The sequence below is a fragment of the Convolutriloba macropyga genome, chromosome 7 (genome assembly GCF_964194025.1).
Source record: "Convolutriloba macropyga chromosome 7, txConMacr16.3, whole genome shotgun sequence".
In the NCBI taxonomy this organism is placed as follows: domain Eukaryota; kingdom Metazoa; phylum Xenacoelomorpha; order Acoela; family Convolutidae; genus Convolutriloba; species Convolutriloba macropyga.
Window position 1 is genome coordinate 42,653,277 of NC_134474.1, and position 19,151 is coordinate 42,672,427.

General features: G+C 38.1%; 2 protein-coding genes across 7 annotated transcripts in view; one reads left to right on the top strand and one right to left on the bottom strand.

The window, feature by feature from the left end:
• LOC142342878 (solute carrier family 22 member 15-like) overlaps positions 1 to 15,836 on the bottom strand; it is a 62,122-nt gene extending 46,286 nt beyond the window's left edge. The window contains exon 1 of one of the 5 annotated variants that reach the window (XM_075394524.1): positions 14,909 to 15,836. In XM_075394524.1, coding sequence (XP_075250639.1) covers positions 14,909 to 15,093 — 185 coding nt within the window. In that variant the 5' untranslated portion in view covers positions 15,094 to 15,836. Of the gene's footprint in view, positions 1 to 14,889 lie in introns of all 5 variants that reach the window. The other 4 variants (XM_075394519.1, XM_075394522.1, XM_075394521.1 and 1 more) reach the window with 4 other exon arrangements.
• Positions 1 to 19,151, top strand: part of LOC142342880 (cyclin-dependent kinase 1-like) — a 418,971-nt gene that overhangs the window by 136,029 nt on the left and 263,791 nt on the right. The gene's annotated exons all lie outside the window — the stretch shown is intronic.

Genomic DNA, 19,151 nt, shown 5'->3' on the forward strand with positions numbered 1-19,151 from the left:
GTGGTGTATTGGCCGTACGCCCGAAGTGAGATTCGAATGGCGAAAGCTTAGTTGTTTTATGTTTACATATGCGAAGCTGGTATATAATTGATTTTAATGCTGCTTTAATGGTGAATGTATTTATATCTTTGTGTGCGTCTTTAATACATGCCAAGCGTTGTTTAATTGTACCAATTAGTCGTTCAACTAAACATATTGCACGATGATCATTTGCCGGAGCTGGTATGAGTGTGATATTGTTTTTTGTACAAAATTTTTTTACTTGGTTACCTATAAGACAACGGGCTTGATCTATTCTTAAGGAACGAGGAACTCCATGAATTTGTATATAATTGTCTAAAAACTTTATGACATTCGAGGCATTTGCATTATCAACTAATTCCGCAGAAGGGTATTTTGAAAGTCTATCAATGCATGTTAAAATGTATATTTCATGTTCTTTTTCGTTATTAATGGGCCCTGCAAAGTCTATTTGTATTTCTTGGTTTGGAACTATACATGGTGTATGTGCTTTAAATTGTTTTGCGGGAATAACAGATTTCAAATTTTTAGCGATAGCAGTGCAAGATTTGCACTCTATTGCTTTGACAAGCAAATCGCGATTCATGTATGGCCACCAGCAGTGCTGAGCCATACATATCATCCCCCAGCTACCCGGGTGACTTGCATGTAGGTCGTCAATGAGGGCCTCTTTGAGTGCATTGGGAATTGCCACCTCCTCGTCCATGCAAACACACCCGCCTGTCACGTGAAGGTCCCGCCAATAACTATGAAGGTATGGGTTGACGGCCTTCAGTCTTTCTTCATCCCCCCGAATTATGCAGTCTCGCACTTCTTTTAAGACTGCATCATTACTTGTCAGTGATGCAATGAGGCCTTTGCTGAAGACTTTTCCCACCACTCGTTCAAACGACATTACTTGGGGGCTATCCGTTAGTGGGGTACTTAGGTTTGAATGCGAGGGGGATCTGCGTGGCGTACTCGTTGTTCCATTGTCAGTGAATGACAAGCGAGGCAAAGCTCTGGTAGATCGAGAGGAGAGTGTTTTTCCCTTGAGAGAAGAGGCTTGTTGACTCATTGTTGATGAGGTTTTTGTTTTTTCAATTAAATTAATTGACAAGGAGGAAGGCAAGTGAATTTCAGGTTGAGTTTGGGCAAAAAGCACTTGATTTTTGTTTACTAATTGAGCAAGTGAGTTATTTAAATTATTTGAGTGTGGCTTACTAAAAAAGGTAGGAATTTGAGGCTGATTTTTGATTGACAAGTGAGAATGACTTAAAGGAGTAAATTTGGATGCATTTTGGTGAGCGAGTGACGCTTTTCTTGTATTTACTAGTCTTTGAGACTCAATTTGTAAGGGAGTAGTTGTAAATGGTAGACTATGTGACGCATATTTGGAATGATTTGGGTATTTAGTAACTTGCGTTGCAAAAGAGTCATCTAAAGAATGCATTTTAGTCTTTTGAGTAACTAGTAAAAGATTATGCCAGGCGGGTGTTAATTTGTTAAAGGACTTGCGTACTCGCGGTGCGAGATTAGAGGTGCTTTAATTAAATTAGAAGTGTTAACGTTTGGAGAAGAATATGTGTTAGCGAGTACGAAATCGCTTTGACTGGAATGTACTCGCTGATCATGTACACTAGTAAAATTAATACCATTAGTGGAATGGATAAATACGTTTCGCATTTGATCCGCGAATGATTTATTTTTATGAGTTAAATGTACGTCTGGAGCGTGTATGCTATACAGATGATTAAATTTAAAAGGGATGATATTAGAGTTGTATTTTCGCGACGCGAAATTTGAATTATTATTTGTTAAGCGAACATGCTGAGCGGGATTTATGTCTAAATTGGAAGTTTGTTTGGAATAAAATTTTAGACTATTATTCCGCGGGGCGAAATTTGAATTAACGTTTGTTAAGCGTACACGCTGAACGGGTTTTATATCTGTAGTAGAAGGTTGTTTTGAATAGTATTTTGAACTATTTCGCGAAGCGAGTAAATCAGAAATTTCAGTTTGAGGATTTCGGGCTTCATAATCTATGGTTAAAACTTGTGCTGTAATGGTGGTGGAATTTTTGTGTTCTTCATCAATATCAATATATAATTTATGAAGTGAATTAGCTGTGAGATTGTGTTTTTGTTGAAGTAATTGGGCATCAGTATGTATGCTCGATAATGTTGCAACTAGAAATTCTTCGTCATATTTGGAAACACTTTTTGCTGGTTGATATGGATTACGGGATATGTAATCAACTAGGCCCATTTTTGCGCCAAGTAAATGCTCTATTGAGAATTAATAAGGCAAGAGACGGTCAACCCACCGTGTCAACCTACTATTGTAACTTTTGTTTGATCGATGTTCTTTTAAAATGGAAAGTAATGCGCGGTGGTCAGTGATAACAGTGAATTCTTTGCCATACAAATAATTTTTAAAATATTCTATCGACCACACTACCCCAAGAAGTTCTAATTCGTTAATACTATAACGTTCTTCACTACTGCTTAAAAATCGGGATGCAAAAGATATCGGTTTCCAACCATCAACTGTTAGTTGTTCTAGTGCTGCTCCTAAACCGGAACGTGAAGCATCACATTTGATTTGCGTTTCAAATTGGGGGTTATAATGCATGTTTTCGGTATGATTTGCTATGCGAGTTTTAATTGCATTAAAATGTAATGTGTGAGTGTCAGTCCAAATATATTTAGTGGATTTACGAAGTAGAGGTCTTAAAGGATGGCAGAGTTGAGCTAAATTGGGAATAAATTTACTAATATAGTGGACTGAGCCGAGAAATGAGCGTAATTTTTTGAGTGTATTAGGAGGTTGTAATGACATAAAAGATGATGTTTTGGATTCGAGTGGCGAGATCCCAGATTGAGTTATATTATATCCTAACCATGAAATTTGATGTTTTGCAAAGTGGCATTTCGGAAGGTTGATACGAAGGTTATCTGCATCTAATTTTTTAAGACAATCCAGTACAAGTTGAAAGTGATCATCTTCTGAACCTTTACTAACAATTAAAATGTCATCTAAGAAACAGAATGTATTTTTAAGTCCAATCAGGGTGTAATCCATTGCCTTCTGAAACTCTGCAGGCATGTCAGTAAGACCGTAGAATCCTGTTTTGAATCGATATGTGCCTGTCATGTCACCACTGATAATATTAAAATTACAATGATTAGCAGTTTCAGGGTGTAAATTTAGTTGGCTGTAAGCGTATTTAAGATCAATAGTAGAGAAATATATTTGCTCCGCGGGTTCTGTTTTGTAATTTGTTATTATTTGTGATATCGAATACATAAGTGTTTCTATATTTGGCATTTGATATTTGTTCTTATGTATTGCTTTGTTAAGAGTTTTAGAATCTAGGGCTAATATTATGGTTTGATCTCGTTTGACTGTGATTACAATAGGTGAAATAAAATATTGGTCAGAACAGTTATTCAATTTTTCTATATGTCCCTCTGCAAGAAGTTTTTTAATTTCAGTATTTACTCGTTCTTGCAAATTGATGGGTACTCTTCTACCCTTTTGATGTTTTGGCTGGAAATGACGATGAAATTTAGATTTGACAATGTGTATTTTTGAGCGACCAATACGTGTAATAAGTTGAGGGAATTGTTGTGCGATACGTGTTTTGAATGGACATTGAGATGTGATAGTGTTGACCATACTACTTTCCTGTTTTGGGGTTTGATTTACTGAAATTCCAAGAGCGTCAAATAGATCTCTTCCCACTAGTGGTTTTAGTACATCACGAACTACTACAAATTCAGCTTCTTCAAGTCGCCATCCATTGCTCGCAATTGGTGCCTGTATCATAACTATCACGTTTATGGGTTCGTTGGAAAATGTTTTGAGTTCCTGGGGAGGCGCTGTCATCAACCAACGAGCAAGGGGAGAATTTTCCACAATTTCCGAAGCAAGAGACTCGGGTAAAATACTGCACACACTGCCGGAATCAATGAGGAGTCCAACATGGGTGTTACCAATTTGTAGAATAGTGTCCTTTGGTTCGATCTGAATTGCGGTATTTGCGATGCTGGCGACCATATTGTCATCTGAGCTGTCGTAATCCGATTCGCATTGCGGGTTATAATTCATATTTTGTATGGCATTTACCGTTTGATCAATTGTAGCTTCTTCAACGGAGTTAACATTAGAGGGATTAGATTTGTTTGATGATGATTTTGGTTTTCTGCACACTCGCGAAAAATTGTTTTGAAGACCACAATTGTTGCAAGTCTTGCCTCTCGCAATGCATTTGACTATATGATTAGCTGACCAAGTTAGACCACAGTTCCTGCATAGTTGGTTTGGTGTTCGTGGAAAGCTGGATGTAGTTGGTCTCTGATTTGGTGGTCGGAACGATCGTTGAGGGATTATTGCATTAACTTGCGGAGCAGATTGCGAGTTTGTACTTTGTAGTTGGTTTCTTTGGCCTAATTCCATATTTATGGCCAAACGTAATGCTTGGGCTGGTTCTAAGGTTTCTCGCAACAATTCCCGTTGAATTTCTGGATCTAACATATTTGCAATAAATAAGTCTCTAATGAGGGTGTCTTCTTGACTTCCGAGCTCACAATTTTCAGAAAGTTCTTTCAATTTTCCGAAGAAATGTTCGATAGACTCTCCTCTTGTCTGTTTCGTGGTGAGAAGTACATATCTGTCGAATGTAATGTTGCGCTGACGAATAAATGCTGTTTCCATGATTGTCCAAAATTCTGCTGTTGAAAGACTGTCCATCTTGAGGTGTGGGTTTTGACTACAGACAATTCGACGTCCTTCAGTGCCCAAACTGAGATATAGCATTGACACAGTCTTTCGATCGGCTTGTGCCCATGGCTTGTCTCCGCACATTATTCCTATCTCCAATTGTCTCTGGCACCGGTTTTCCCAGTTCATTTTTGATTGAGCGTTTCTCGCCAATCTTTCCCGCTCCGATTGTGCCGATGATCCGGTTATCGTAACCTCATAGTTCGGTTCAAGTGGTAGTTGTACTGTTTCAGGATTTGGTTCCAACAAAGTGTCTATTGTGATATTTTCCTTCGCAAGAAGCGCTAACTTGGCCTGCATCTGCCACTTTTCCCATTTCAGCGGCGGGTCTACACTAGGTTTATCCCAAAATGGCTCAATGCCAAGTGGAGTTGGTTTTTGAGTTGCTGACTGCGCCATGTCGTACGCGGATGAAATTGCGTACTTGATCTTGAGTCGCGAGTTGCGTTTATGTTCTATGTCCTACTTGCGCGGCAAGTGCGCTTTACACAATTTCCAATTGAATCCGCTTAGCGAATCGCGTAAGGACTAAGTGTTTACTTTACTCGATTTGTAAAGACATTTAATGAAGAATAAATTAAATTGGGCAACTGTACGCGAGAAGCAAAACTAAGAGAGTGAAGAATAACGCAACTGTTATTCCAGAAGTCAAATAAAATGTGAACAATATTTTCCCGTTGTGGGAAAATGGTAGCAACAGACATGCACGTGAAATAATAATGATTTATGCACATGCCCCTCAGGAATAGGTACACTGATTAAATTAAGTACATCGTATGATAAGTTTACTGCACTAAATTAATTTATGATGTACGACAGGGGTCATAGTTGCGAAGAAAAATTTATTTAATTCGCTTAGTCTGAAATTGTTGCCATGTTGCAAATTTTTTATGGACTCACAGTGACAACAGCTATGATTCGTTTTTTAGTGCAATTCCTGCAATATGTTTTAATCAACACCTTTTGCAATAATAGCAGTTAAATAAAATCCCAGTGTAATAAGTTTTAGTGCCCGATCGACACTAGAAAAACACATCAGCATTAGACTACAAGTTTATCACACTCTTTTATCGCCATTGTTACTAAATAAACATTGGTGTGTGGTGTGTGTGTGTGGTGTGTGCGTGTGTGTGGTTTGTGTGTGGTGTGTGTGTGGTGTGTTTGTGGTGTGTGTGTAGTGTATTTGTGCTGTGTGTGTGTTGTGTGTTGTGCGTTGTGTGTGTGTGTGTGTAGTGCGTTGTGTGTGTGTGTGTGTTGTGCGTTGTATGCGTGTGTGAGTTTTTGCGTGTGTGTTTGTGCGTGTGTGCGTGCGCGTGTGTGTTCCTGCGTGCGTATTTGTGTGGGTGTGTGTGTGTGTTTGTGTGTGAGCGTATGTGTGTGTGTGAGTTGGTGAGTGTGTACGTGTGTGCGTCCCTGTGCGTGCGTGTGTGTTTGTTTGTGCGTGTGTGTGTAAGTCTGTGTGTGTGTGTGTGTGTGCGTGTATGTCTGTGTGCGTGTGCACGTGTGTGCGTGCGTGTGCGTGCGTGTGTGTGTGTTTGTGTTTGTGTGCGTCTGTGTGTGAGCGTGCGTGCCTGTGTGTGTGTGTGTGTGTGGTCGTGTGGTGTGTGTGTGTGGTGTGTTTGTGCTGTGTGTGTTGTGTGTGTGTGTGTTGTGCGTTGTGTGTGTGTGTGTGTTGTGCGTTGTATGTATGTGTGTTTTTGCGTGTATGTGTATTTGTGCGTGTGTGCGCGCTCGTGTGTGTGCGTGCGTATGTGTGGGTGTGTGTGTGCGTGTGTGCGTTGGTGAGCGTGTACGTGTGTGCGTGCCTGTGCGTTTAAGTGTGTGTGTGTAAGTCTGTGTGTGTGTGCATGCGTGTGTGTGTGTGTGTGTGTGTGTGTGTGTGTACGTGTGTGTGTGTATGTGCGTGTATATTTGTGTGCGTGTGCACGTGTGTGCGTGTGTGTGTGTGTGTTTGTGTGTGTAGGTGTGTGTGTGTGTGTGTGTGTGTAAATCTGTGCGTGTGTGCACGTGTGTGCGCTCGTGTTCGTGCGTGTGTGTGGTTGTGTTTGTGTGCGTATGTGTGTGAGCGTGCGTGCCTGTGTGTGTGTGGTGGTGTGGTGTGTGTGGTGTGTGTGTGGTGTGTTTGTGCTGTGTATGTGTTGTGTGTGTGTGTTGTGCGTTGTGTGTGTGTTTTGCGTTGAATGTGTGTGTGTGTGCTTTTGCCTGTATGTGTGTTTGTGCGTGTGTGCGTGCCTGTGCGTGTAAGTGTGTGTGTTTGTGCGTGCAAGTGTGTGTAGGTGTGTGTGTGTGTGTGTGCGTGTGTGTGTAAGTCTCTCTCTGTGTGAGTGTGGGTGTGTGTAGGTGTGCGTGTGCACGTGTGTGCGTGCGTGTGCTTGCGTGTGTGTGTGGTTGTGTTTGTGTGCGTGTGTGTGAGCGTGCGCGCGTGTGTGTGTGTGTGTGTGTGTGTGTGCGTGTGAGTGTGTGTGTGTGCGTGGGTGCGTGGGTGCGTGTGTCCGTGTGTGCGCCCATTTGCGTGTGTGTTTGTGTGGATATGTGTCTGTGTGTGTTAGTGTGTGTGTTTGTGCGCGCGTGTGTGTAAGAGTGTGTGTGTAAGTATGTGTGTGTTTGTGTGTGTGTGTGGGAGGGGGGGGGGCGCATGAGGACAAAACGAAGAACAGATCCGAAAGAAATATCACTTACCTTTGAAGATGTAACTGTCCACAAAAAATGAAAATGAAAAACCAATAAAATTGTGTTCATTTTTGAAATGATCACAACAGGTGTTGATTAAGAAATTACACGGTTGTTATCGTCCTCAAAGATATCATAACACCTCGGCTTCACCTCGGAGTTTGATAACTTCTAGGTGGCGATAATAACCGTGTGGTAATATTCATGAGAACCCGGCCATTATGAGTAGTTAACTACATGGAGTTGCATCACATGAGCAGCACATAACGTATTCCTCTGACAACCATGGCACTTCGTTCTTTTCTAAAGAATTTTCTCAATGTTCACATTAGCTGTTTCAAAATCATTTAGCCAATAATGGCGTTTCACTAAAAATTCAACAATTCTTTTTTCAAATTAAGCGTTAATTTTGTTCCATGTTTGCTTAGGTTTTATAGTTTGCTTATAGTTTGCTTATAATTTGCTAATAGTTTGCTTATAGTTTGCAATGTTTGCTTATAGTTTCATAGATTTGTATGGCTAATCTTCCACGATCTACCCGCTTGCATTCCAAGTCCTTTGTCAAATGTGGAGCCTGCACAAAGCTAGTCAAGGATGCTGACCAAACTAGGATAGGGTGTTCTTTATGTGACAAATGGTTTCATGGGGACTGTGTATCGCTGTCCCTTGAAGAAGTTCGCTGACTAGGATGTAAACCAAACATTCAATGGATTTGCGATGTCTTTCTGGCTGATAACAACACCTGCGTGAATGCCCCAACTGAAGCTAATTAAATTATTTATTTGTTGAATTCCAATCTAAGTTGTCCTCTTCTATCAATGAGTTGGTACCTCTACTCATTAAAGATTCAATTCCTACTATGCACGATAATGTCAAAGAAGCAGTCACCAGCGCGCTTCCCTCTTACAGCGATATTGTTACTGGAAACAAGAAGACCGCGCATTCAACTGAACTTCAGTTTAAGATAACAGGTTTAATTGAAACTGAATCAATAAACTTCAAACAAGTAGAGAAAGACTAGACGGATGTTTGTGACTTAGTTCAACATATGGGCCTCCAAGCTGGTGGAAATATTTTGAATATCCGGCGGCTTGGCAAGATTTCGAAACAACAAAACGATAATATTCCTTCTAGTCAAAGACGTTGTCGTCCTATTCTTGCTACAACATCAAATTCTTATTTTATGGAAAACTGTTTTCCCTCAGTCATTATTTACAGAATTATAAACATCCGGTATACATCAAAAAGTTCTTATCTTCTGCAGATCGTCAATTGGAAAAAGCTGTTTTGGCAAAGCGTTACCATATGGTCACAGTTGAGGGAAAAGATAGACAAGACTTTCAGATCAAGAACTTAAAATTGTACTACAAAAATACGCTTGTTGATATAGCAACCAATTGACTACATACTTATAAATGTGCTCTGATAAACTGTCCATCAATATGCTCTCTAGATAAACGCTACGAACTTTTGAAACTATGCGCGTCGAGCTCTATCTCCTTACTGTTTCTCACTGAAACTTGGTTAAATACGGACATCGTTAACTCTGAAGTATTTTTGGGTTCTTCCTTGAATATTATTGCCAGACTAGATCGTGATCGTCACCAGCATGATGGCCTGCTGATTGCACAATCCTCTAACTCAGCCGTCAAAGTTTTTGATATTACAATTTGTGACTTCGATTTTGCTATTTCTTGCGCTGACTTATGTAAGAAACTCTCCTTCTTTGTGCTTATATACAACCCGCCAAAATCATCAAACTATTCAGTAGACATCTCCAACTTATTGGCTTGTATTCAGTCCTACTATACTAAATTTGACCTGTGACTGGTTCAATTTGGTTACGGTTGCGATTATGACGTTTATATTATAGGGGATTTCAATTTCCCTGGTATTGATTGGGCAAACTACTGGTCATCCTCATATCATGAATGTCGGTTCCTTGAAATGGTCATTGAAAAAGATCTGACTCAGTTCATCGCTGGACGTTCACAAAAGTAGCAGCATCCTTGATCTTGTTTTATCTAACGTTGCTAATCTATCAGTTACGGTAGCTAAGCAACTTTTCTCAGACCATTTTTCCATTTATTTCTACCTTAACTCCCCGGAAGCGCCTTTATCTTTTCGGAAAGTTTATTCAAAGTCTTCCTTCAATGCTCTTTTATTCAATTCTAATCTACAACCTCTTTTTACGGTCACGTCGCATGATAATTCTAGCAATTCTAGTTTTCCTGATGCTTGGTTCAGCCTAATTTCTGACGCTTTCACCAATGCAATTAAATTCAAACGCGCTGTCCGTCTTAAATCTCCATTGTTTTATTCATCACATACTATTCATCTCATTAATCAAAGAGAAACCGCTTTTAAGCAATTAGGAAGTGATCCTTCTTTTTTACTCGCCTTAAAACTGAGAGAACTCAACTTATCGATTTCAGATTCTATAGAATTAGATAAAGAATTATTCATCAATCAGTTTGATCTCTCTTCAACACGCCAATGCTACAAGCTGCTGAGAAGTTTTGGCTTCAACTCGTCATTTCCTCCTGTTATGTTTCATGGAAATGAATCCTTTTTCACTGATTCAGAGAAAGCCTTGGGATTCAACAAATTCTTTGCTTTGGTTTTTCAAGACAAGAGTTCCCATACTGTTCCTGATCAATTGAAAGAACCTTGCATCAAATTGATGAACCTTGATTTCTCTCTATCTGATGTTCTCCTCCTCTTGGAGTCGTGTGATTATTCTAGTGCCGCTGGTGCTGATGAGTTACCCTCATCCCTCCTTCAGCAATGTGCAAAAATTTTGTGTGCGCCAGTTTTTTGAGCTTTTCTTCTGGATTGTCAAAACCCAATATTGGCCTGATCTTTGGAAAATAGCACACGTTACTCCCTTACATAAATCGGGTCCTCATAATGATTTTTCTAACTACCGTCCCATTAGCATCCTCCCTAAACTTTCCTTGTTACTTGAAAGATTATTGTTCAATTTTATCTACCCGAAGATAAGGCATCAAATCAAACGTGAACAACATGGATTTACGAAGTCACGTAGTACAATAAGTCAGATGATAAGGTATCTTGATTCTGTTTATTCAGCTCGTGATACCAATTCTCCTGCCATTTCTATCTAGTTCGACGTAAGAAAAGCTTTTGACCCTGTGTCCCATCAAATACTTCTAAGCTTGTAAATTTTGGTTTCGACTCAGTTTTTCTCAACCTTTTTATTGCTTATCTAACGAATCGTTCTCAGTGTGTAAAAATTAACCAAAGTCTTTCTTCTCGTTTACCAGTTACTTCAGGAGTTCCTCAGGGCAGCGTGCTTGGTCCTTTGTTATTCAATATTTTCGTTAATGGCATTGCTGATGATGTGGCAAACAGTTGTTTTTATCTTTTTGCTGATGACCTGAAAATTTTCAGCACCTCATCGTTCTCCCTTGTGCAGGAGGACATCAATTTCCTATTTAATTGGTGTAATTTAAATGGTCTTCATTTCCACCCATCAAAATGTAAAGCTGTTAATTTTGGTGGGCATGATTCTGCTAAATTTTTTCTAGGGTCGGACTACTTACCTTTCTATAACCAAATTGAAGATTTGGGTTTTATTGTGTCTAGTACGCTATCCTGGAAATCTCACCTAGATTCAAAGCTTCTAAAATGCAACAGGAAGCTTCTGGAAGCGTAATATCTCCTTTTCATTGACGAGTCACAGGAAACTTTTGCTTTATAGATCCCTTATCCTGCCTATTTTATTACACGGTGCTCCTGTTTGGTCTCCGTCCTTAACTATGCTACACCAACTTGAACGTTTCCAGTATAAAGTCCTTCGTTGGATAATACGCTGCTCATCATATGTTTCAGTCTTAGAATCCCTTCAGTTACTTCCTGTGTGTTACAGCTTAATCAGAGCTGACATTGTGTTCGTTTGGAAGCTTTACAACGGGGCCGTTGACGTACAGTGTAACTTTCATTTTACATCTTTGCCAACACGATCTTCCTCGAATTGACTGTTCCGCGTCCCTACAGCACGCAAGGTCTCTTCAGAAGACAACTTTTTCATCCGAGCAACTCGAGCTGCAAACGAGCTCATCCGGTTAAAAATCATTTCATTCGAAATGCCATTAAAAACTCTGAAAAGTTCCCTCATCAATTACCTGAAATCCAGAACATCAAATTACTATGATATGAACTGTTCGTGTTCACATTTTGTCAAGTGTTATTGTACATTTTGTCGTGCATAAGTCATACATGTGTGTTTTCTTAAACCTTATCTTAAAAGGAATTAAGTCTTTTACAACTACTACTACTACTACTTATGGCAATTTTTGGCCAAGTATTTTTGATCTCTGGTCACAATAAAATTAAGTGAAATATTTTCCATACAATAAAATCTATGTATAACGTTCAATTTTCGTAAATTGTAATTTTGTGGTAATTATTGCCAAAAAACGTGCCAGAATCGCCTATGAAAAAGCTCATTTTAACGTTAGTTCAAAGACTGATTTCTCGTACGCTATAAGCGAAGTGAACTTTGTTGTGGGTTCTCCGCTTTGGAAAAGTTACCAAATTACCGCTAAATAACCATAGCCACGGTTTCAACGTTAACGGTAATTGTTTTTGTGTAAGGAAGAGATGATTTTCATTTATAGTTCATCAGTGATCTATTTTTGAAAGTTTCAATGAACGCGTTTGTAAAAGAAGCTTTCGAAATTTGTGCCAGCGTACGCCTATTTTTCATTTTTTGATGGCGTTTACTTTATGACAAGAGCAACTTGAATATATTGCAGTCAAAAATCCGAACCACAGTTAATGATTTTTTTTGTGGTTGTTGACCATATACATGGTTCTCACTCTTCGAATTTTTCAGCAGTTTTTGTCATATATTTCCTTACTTTAATAAAGTAAACGAATAGCTACCAAATATAAATAAAAGGTTATTGTAAGCGGAAAATGCTTTTTTGGCTGCAAAGCCCGGCTGATATGCGTGACTATGGGGGGGGGATAATAGAGAAGATCCATCTTGCAGGTTGTTATGTCTTGTAAGATTAAGGTCCGGCAAGAATAACTTTGTTCTAGACTGGGGTGGTTGTTCAGGATGCAAGATGAATTATCATTCATCAGAGCGTTTCTTCTTTTTTGTTCCGAACCACATTGGCGGGGGAGGAAATATGTACTCAAACGGGGAGGAACGGGTGGGGAAGGAACTCTTTTTTTTTCTTCAGAAAACTTTTTTTGTTGGAAAACCAGTTCAGCTTAGAATGTAGAATTAGAGATTTTTTGAATTTTGTATTTTCCCTTGAGTTAAACAGGTTTAAATTTGTGTGAATTACTTTGTGAATAATTTCAGTTTTTTTTCATATCTTCCGGATTGTTGCTCTCTTGTTGTCAATTTTGATAGAAATAGGATCGAATTGTAACAAGTATTTTTTTTATTTTATAGGCAAAATGAAGTTGCTGAACAACTTGATACAAAATTTATTCTAACTTTTAGGCTAGATTCTTCGTAATTCAGCCTTTTCTCGATCAGATGAAAGGTTGTTGTTTTAATGACAAAAATGACAAAAAAGTTTGCAAATCAAAAAAATAGTGGATTTTACCATAATTTTTTCTAATTTCTGTCAACTTTCTGCTGAATTGCAGCAATTAGGACACATCATTTGCTAGTGAAATAAAAATTAGTTGTCACCGCGTTTTACGTTGTCAAAAAGGGGTTTATAAGCATTGAGGTCAAAGTTTTGTACTTTTTACTTTTCTTCATTTCTCCATTTTTTGAATTTTGTACAATTGCCTTTACTGACTTGTCAATAATGTAGGTTTTTTTAGTAAACAGTTTTTGATTTAGGTTTCAAAAAAACTTACTTTTTGTCCATTTTGTAGTCGTATGTTTTATGTTTGATGATGACAGACCTCATCTCAGGAGGTACAAATGAACGTATTTAACGCTTTAAATCCGTAGATAAAGGTTTTCATGACTTTGAATTCATTTCTCCTAAAAAAATTTTATTGTCTTTTTAAACTCTTCAGGTTTTTTCTCGTTTTCTTGTCTCCCGTAAGCTTTAGCTTAGGTTCATCAATGGTTTCTTCAATTTCTTTATGAGGAACCTAATTTTTTAAGTATCGGTCTTTTGCTTAAAATAATGGTTTTCAGGCTTCGATTCTACAAGTTTTCATAAAAATTCTTGTGATTTGGGATTTTTTTCCCATATCTGAATTCATTTTTGGTATTTTGTCAATGGAGTCGAATGCAAGCACATCTATTTCTGTTTTTTTTTTGTTTTGGAAAATAGATAAGGACTTCAAAAGCTTGCACACAGATTTCAGCAATTTTTCATCGAAGTTTTCATTGTTTTCAGTATTTGTTGTTCTTGTTATTAAGATCAAGACAACTTATAGAATTCCTGGAGTTTTAAATTCAATTTTTTAATGATTTAGTTTGATAGCTGTTGTTTTTGGTGATTTTAAAAATTTTCATGTTCAAAAAGATGCAATTTTTTTTAGTTTTTTCGTTTGTCTACTTGTTATCTAATCTCATAAAGTGAAGGTCTTATATCTTGTTTAATGAAATACTATAGTTAATTTTTTCAATTAATTTTTTGTGATGCTATTTTGACATTGTTAACTGTTTTTTGAATAGACGTTGAATATTGGTCGTTGTTAATGATTAGTTTTGTTATTTGATAATTGTTTGCTCTGTCTCGTAGTCTTGTTAATGGCATATCTCATTGGCCCTATACAACGGAGTTGTTTTTTTTTCGTTTAATGGTTTGAGCTGAACGCATTCTTTTCATTGATAAACCAATTATTTTCGAGATACATTTAATTTTTAAAAAAAGTTTTCTATCCCATCATTTTTTGGAAGCAATTAAATCAAAATTGTGGATGATCGGGTCGGAACACTATGTGCGAACGCACATTACCGAGCCTCCTTGTCCTGCTTTCAGTGTCAAAATGAACTGCATCTAACTGTATAATTAATTTTAGATATTGATAGTTGACCGTTGTGCTAGAACGAAAGATCGGAAGGACAGCAGATCGAAAGCAAAAAGTAGGACTGTAGATAGCAAATGAAGTGATTTAAGTTAAATATAGGCCAATCAGATTTAGATGGTCACATATAATGCATCGTATAGCTTTTTAGTCGTAATTTTTGTTCGATTATGATAGATTCATATAAAGTCACACCGGCCGCTAAGACATGGTCAGAGCTCGCGAAGCAAGGACAAATGCGGTAATTTCAATCCAGCTAGCAACTTTCTCACTTTTGTTTCCAGGTGGGAAATGAAGCAAAAAATGGGAAAAAAGTTGCAAAGATTTCGGGAAACGCTCCACAGGATTTCAATCTATTGTCCTGCCGATCTATTTTCCGGTTACCAGTTACCACGCCGCTACGTGAACCTTCAACCATTACGACTATTATAAAAATAAAAAGTTTGTTCTTACTCATTATAATCATACTTTCCTATTGAGTGAGCTCGTAATGTTGTCCAAGCAGACAAAGTCCACAAATCTGGCTGTGAAGACCGGACTATACGACTGCCAGGTGCTGTAGGAACCAATAAAAGTAGACAGCAGAAATATTTGCAGTTGCGCAGGGCCATAACCACCTGCTTTGTCCAAATACGCGTCAAATTCTGTCAAATCCATACAGGGGTTTCGTGTTTTGTTAAGCAGAATTTAACGAGATGAATGATGCCTCTATTAGCGTTGATGATAGGGTTCAGATATCTTGGTAAAAGGTTGAAATTTGAATTTAAAAGAATTATGACAATTGATCCTACTAATTAGAACAATCTATAATATCGTAAGTTTTGGTAACTTTCGATTAATGGCCGACCGCAAGCTGTGCATAGCATTGCCCTTCTACAAAGTTTTCGAGCGCCAAACTCGGTAACCGAACTCAAACTTTCTTACCAAACAACATAATCTTAGTGAATGTTAAGGTAATGACGGCTTTTGATGTATAACTGGTTTGTTTAGAAACTAAGAACCACGCACTTACTTTGATCGTTATTAAACGGATCTAGTTTGTAGATCACACCAACCGTTCAACTGGAGGTATAATAACTAACAACTAAAACAGATCAAAGGGTTTAAAAAAGGAAATCCAGCAGCAGAAACTCGTTGATGGAGCATGTCACAAAGTTGAAACGCATAGCGTGTCCCATGAAGCTCAATAGGTGTCCCATAAAAAATTGAAATAAGCAAACGTTTCGAAAGCCACTGGAGAGGTTTCAAAAGTCAAAATTCAAATTTAAAACATTTTAAAAAGATGAATTGAAGTCGTTAGGTAGAAAAGGCGTTGACATTCAAATGACTAAGTTGATGTTCAGTTGAATGTTTTTGAGGTCTTCGAACGATCACATTTTTCAATTTTATGGGACAGACTATAGTCAGTCCCATAAAGTTGCAACGCTATCGAACGTTTCAAAGGTCAAAGGTCAATTATAAAACATGCAAAGATCAGTACTTCGTTGTTCATTTGCATATCGGGAGTTTTTCGACCGTTTGCTTGCGTTGCAACTTTATGGGACAGACTATAGTCAGTCCCATAAAGTTGCAACGCTATCGAACGTTTCAAAGGTCAAAGGTCAATTATAAAACATGCAAAGATCAGTACTTCGTTGTTCATTTGCATATCGGGAGTTTTTCGAACGTTCGCTTGCGTTGCAACTTTATGGGACAGACTATAGTCAGTCCCATAAAGTTGCAACGCTATCGAACGTTTCAAAGGTCAAAGGTCAATTATAAAACATGCAAATATCAGTACTTCGTTGTTCATTTGCATATCGGGAGTTTTTCGAACGTTTGCTTGCGTTGCAACTTTATGGGACTTTCTACTTTATGGGACACGCTATATACAGTCTGTCACATAAAGTTGAAATAAGCGAACGTTCGAAAAGGTCAAAACAAAAGGTCAAAGGTCAAGTTAAGAGAAAGATACAAGAACATAGCGGTAAATTTTTTACAAAATTGAGAACTTAAATCTGTAACCTCTCAAGTCTATTGTTTTTCGAAGCCTGTTGGGCATGCTCAAAGAGAAGTCTTGAGCGTATCTTTCTGACTAGGACAGAGAATATTGCGTATTTTTAAGGAAGCCTCATGAGGTGTTCTTGGGGGTCATATGCCAACTGGTTCTTGATCCTGACCCAAACATTTTCAATCAAATTAAAGTCCGGGCTGTAGGCAGGCCACTCCAGAAGGGGTATATTTTTTTCTCGTAGAAAATTTTTTGTTATTCTGGCTGTATGGGGTGTAGCATTGTCTTGTTGGAAAACCCATATTCGGTTGGGGGGGGGGGGGTGAGTAGATCGACACTAGGAAGCAAAAAATTTGGCAGCGTAGAACTGACGTAATGATCGGCATCCATTGTTGACTCATAAATTTCTAAGCATCCAAAACCAAGAAAAAACGAAAGCAGCCCCAAATTGTAAGATTTCCAGCTTGCTTAATAATTGTGTTGATGGCTAAATTTGGATTCAGTCTTTCAGAATTTTGAAAGACTGAATCCAAATTCTTGCGACATTCCCGCAATTTAACAACCATTTCGTTGGAAAAAAACTCGGCTCCAATCAAAATCTAATTAAGTTGTCGAAAATTGGATTCGTTTTTCTCTTTGAACGGACGTCAAAAAATTTTGCTAGGCTCGACAGTATTTAAATCCTGCCTTTCGCACTCTTCCTTGGGCCGTCGATTTTGAAATATCAAAAAATCTGCCACGCATTCGTACACCTCGCCGTCAATTCTGTGCTACATCTTGATTAATGAGCCTGTCTTCATTTGATGTTGTTGCTCTAGGGGGGCCAAGATCAACTTTTCGTTGGCATAGAGTTCTCAGAATGCGCCTCTTTATAATTCGCCACACAGTGCGTGGGTTAGTAAAGAAACGGTTGGCCAATTCGGTGTACGGAATTTCTTGTCCAAAAAAATCATGAGCTCGATAAATAAAACGTACGAGATCGTCAGACGGCCGTCTGACTCTCATTGTTCATTTTAAGTTTTCTCTCTTTTCGAACGTTCGCTTACTTCAACTTTATGGGACACGCTATAGTAAGTCCCATAAAGTTACAACTCTAGGGAAGGCTCGAAAAGCCTGGGGCATGCAAATGGGCAGTGTTTTGCTAGATATCTCCATGTTTTAAATGTGAACTTTGACCTTTGAAACGTTTGATAGTGTAGCAACTTTATGGGACTGACTATAAGCGGACGTTTCCAAAGCCACTGAGTTCAATGGTCAAGCTTCAAATCAAACGCAAAATTTAAATCGAAGCCTTCAGAGCATCCCGATAAAAATCTAAGTGGAAATTAAATTTAAAGCACGCAAAAAACAGGACACAATTTACCAAAGAACTATTTCACAGACGTCCAACGGAACAATTTGATGCCACTTTTAAGGTTTTTATGCGCACAAGAGCTTAGCTGATGGCTATTACCAGGGCAATTTGATTTACAATTGAAAGACGACAGTTATGAGCGTCACGAATTTTTATTGCGCGCTGCATTAAGTTGAAATGAGCAAGCGTTTTGGGGGAATTTTGAGGGAAATTTAGGGGAAATGAGCTTCGGAGCGGGGAATTTGGCAAAATAGATCCAAGATAAGCACTAACGTTGACAAGTTAGAAAATTAACCGCAATTTTTGTATATATTTTTGCAGTGAATTAAGACAATTAAATTCAAAGCATTTGCCGCAAAATTATGTTACAATATTGCTTTGTCAAATTTGTCAAATAGTGTGTTTTCAAACTTGTCAACGCTAGTTACATATCTTAACATAGTTTTGCCTTTCTTAACGTAGATCTCGCAGTTAACCTTTCTAAGAGTTGCTCTCGCATTGTTTGAGGGCCTAGAGGTTTGTCTATGTGACTTGAACTACTGGCTTTCTGCATGCTTTCCGCTTCTTTTTCGGTACCGTGATACTTTTGGTTTTTAACGTAGATTTCAAATATTTTTAGCTTTAAATAAACATGCCTTTGTAAAGTTTCTAATGTTTTGCCATATCATTATATCCTGGTGCTTAGCGTTTGCTTTTTCTCTCCTTTTTCATTTCGCACTAAATTTTCATGGCTTTTAATTATCTACTTTTTCGTTAACCTTCATTTTTTTGTTTATTCATCGCCCTCTTTTTCCTCTCTCTCTCTCTCTCTCTCTCTCTCTCTCTCTCTCTCTCTCTCTTTCTCTCTATCTATCTCTCTCTCTCTCTCTATCTCTCTCTTTCTCTCTCTCTCTCTCTCTCTCTCTCTCTCGCTTTCTCTCTTTATCTCTCTCTCTCTCTCTCTCTCTCTCTCTCTCTCTCTCTCTCTCTGTTTCAGTCTTCTTTTCATTCTTTTTTTCTTTCACATCTCTCTTTTTGTTTATTGCTATCTGTGAGTTATTCTTTCTCTTCTTCATAATAAACTTTGAAAACCGTATTTTTGAAAACCAAATTTTTCGGATTGTCTTGGTGCGCTGTCTTTTTTATAAAAACACGTTAACATTTTTGGATTTCTCACGTCAGCGAAAAGTTAAATGAGAGTGTCCTTTTCATCAGACTTGCATAAAATGAAGCAAAAAAATCAGTTGCTTTGAATCGTGTTTTGTTTTCAAACTACCTTAAAAAGTAGAGTTAGAAATTGAACAAATTTTTGGTTACTTCAGTTTTTTCGGGTTCGTCATTTTGACAGATTTTATTAGTGTTTCCTGTATTGAGTGCCGTTAAACAAAGATA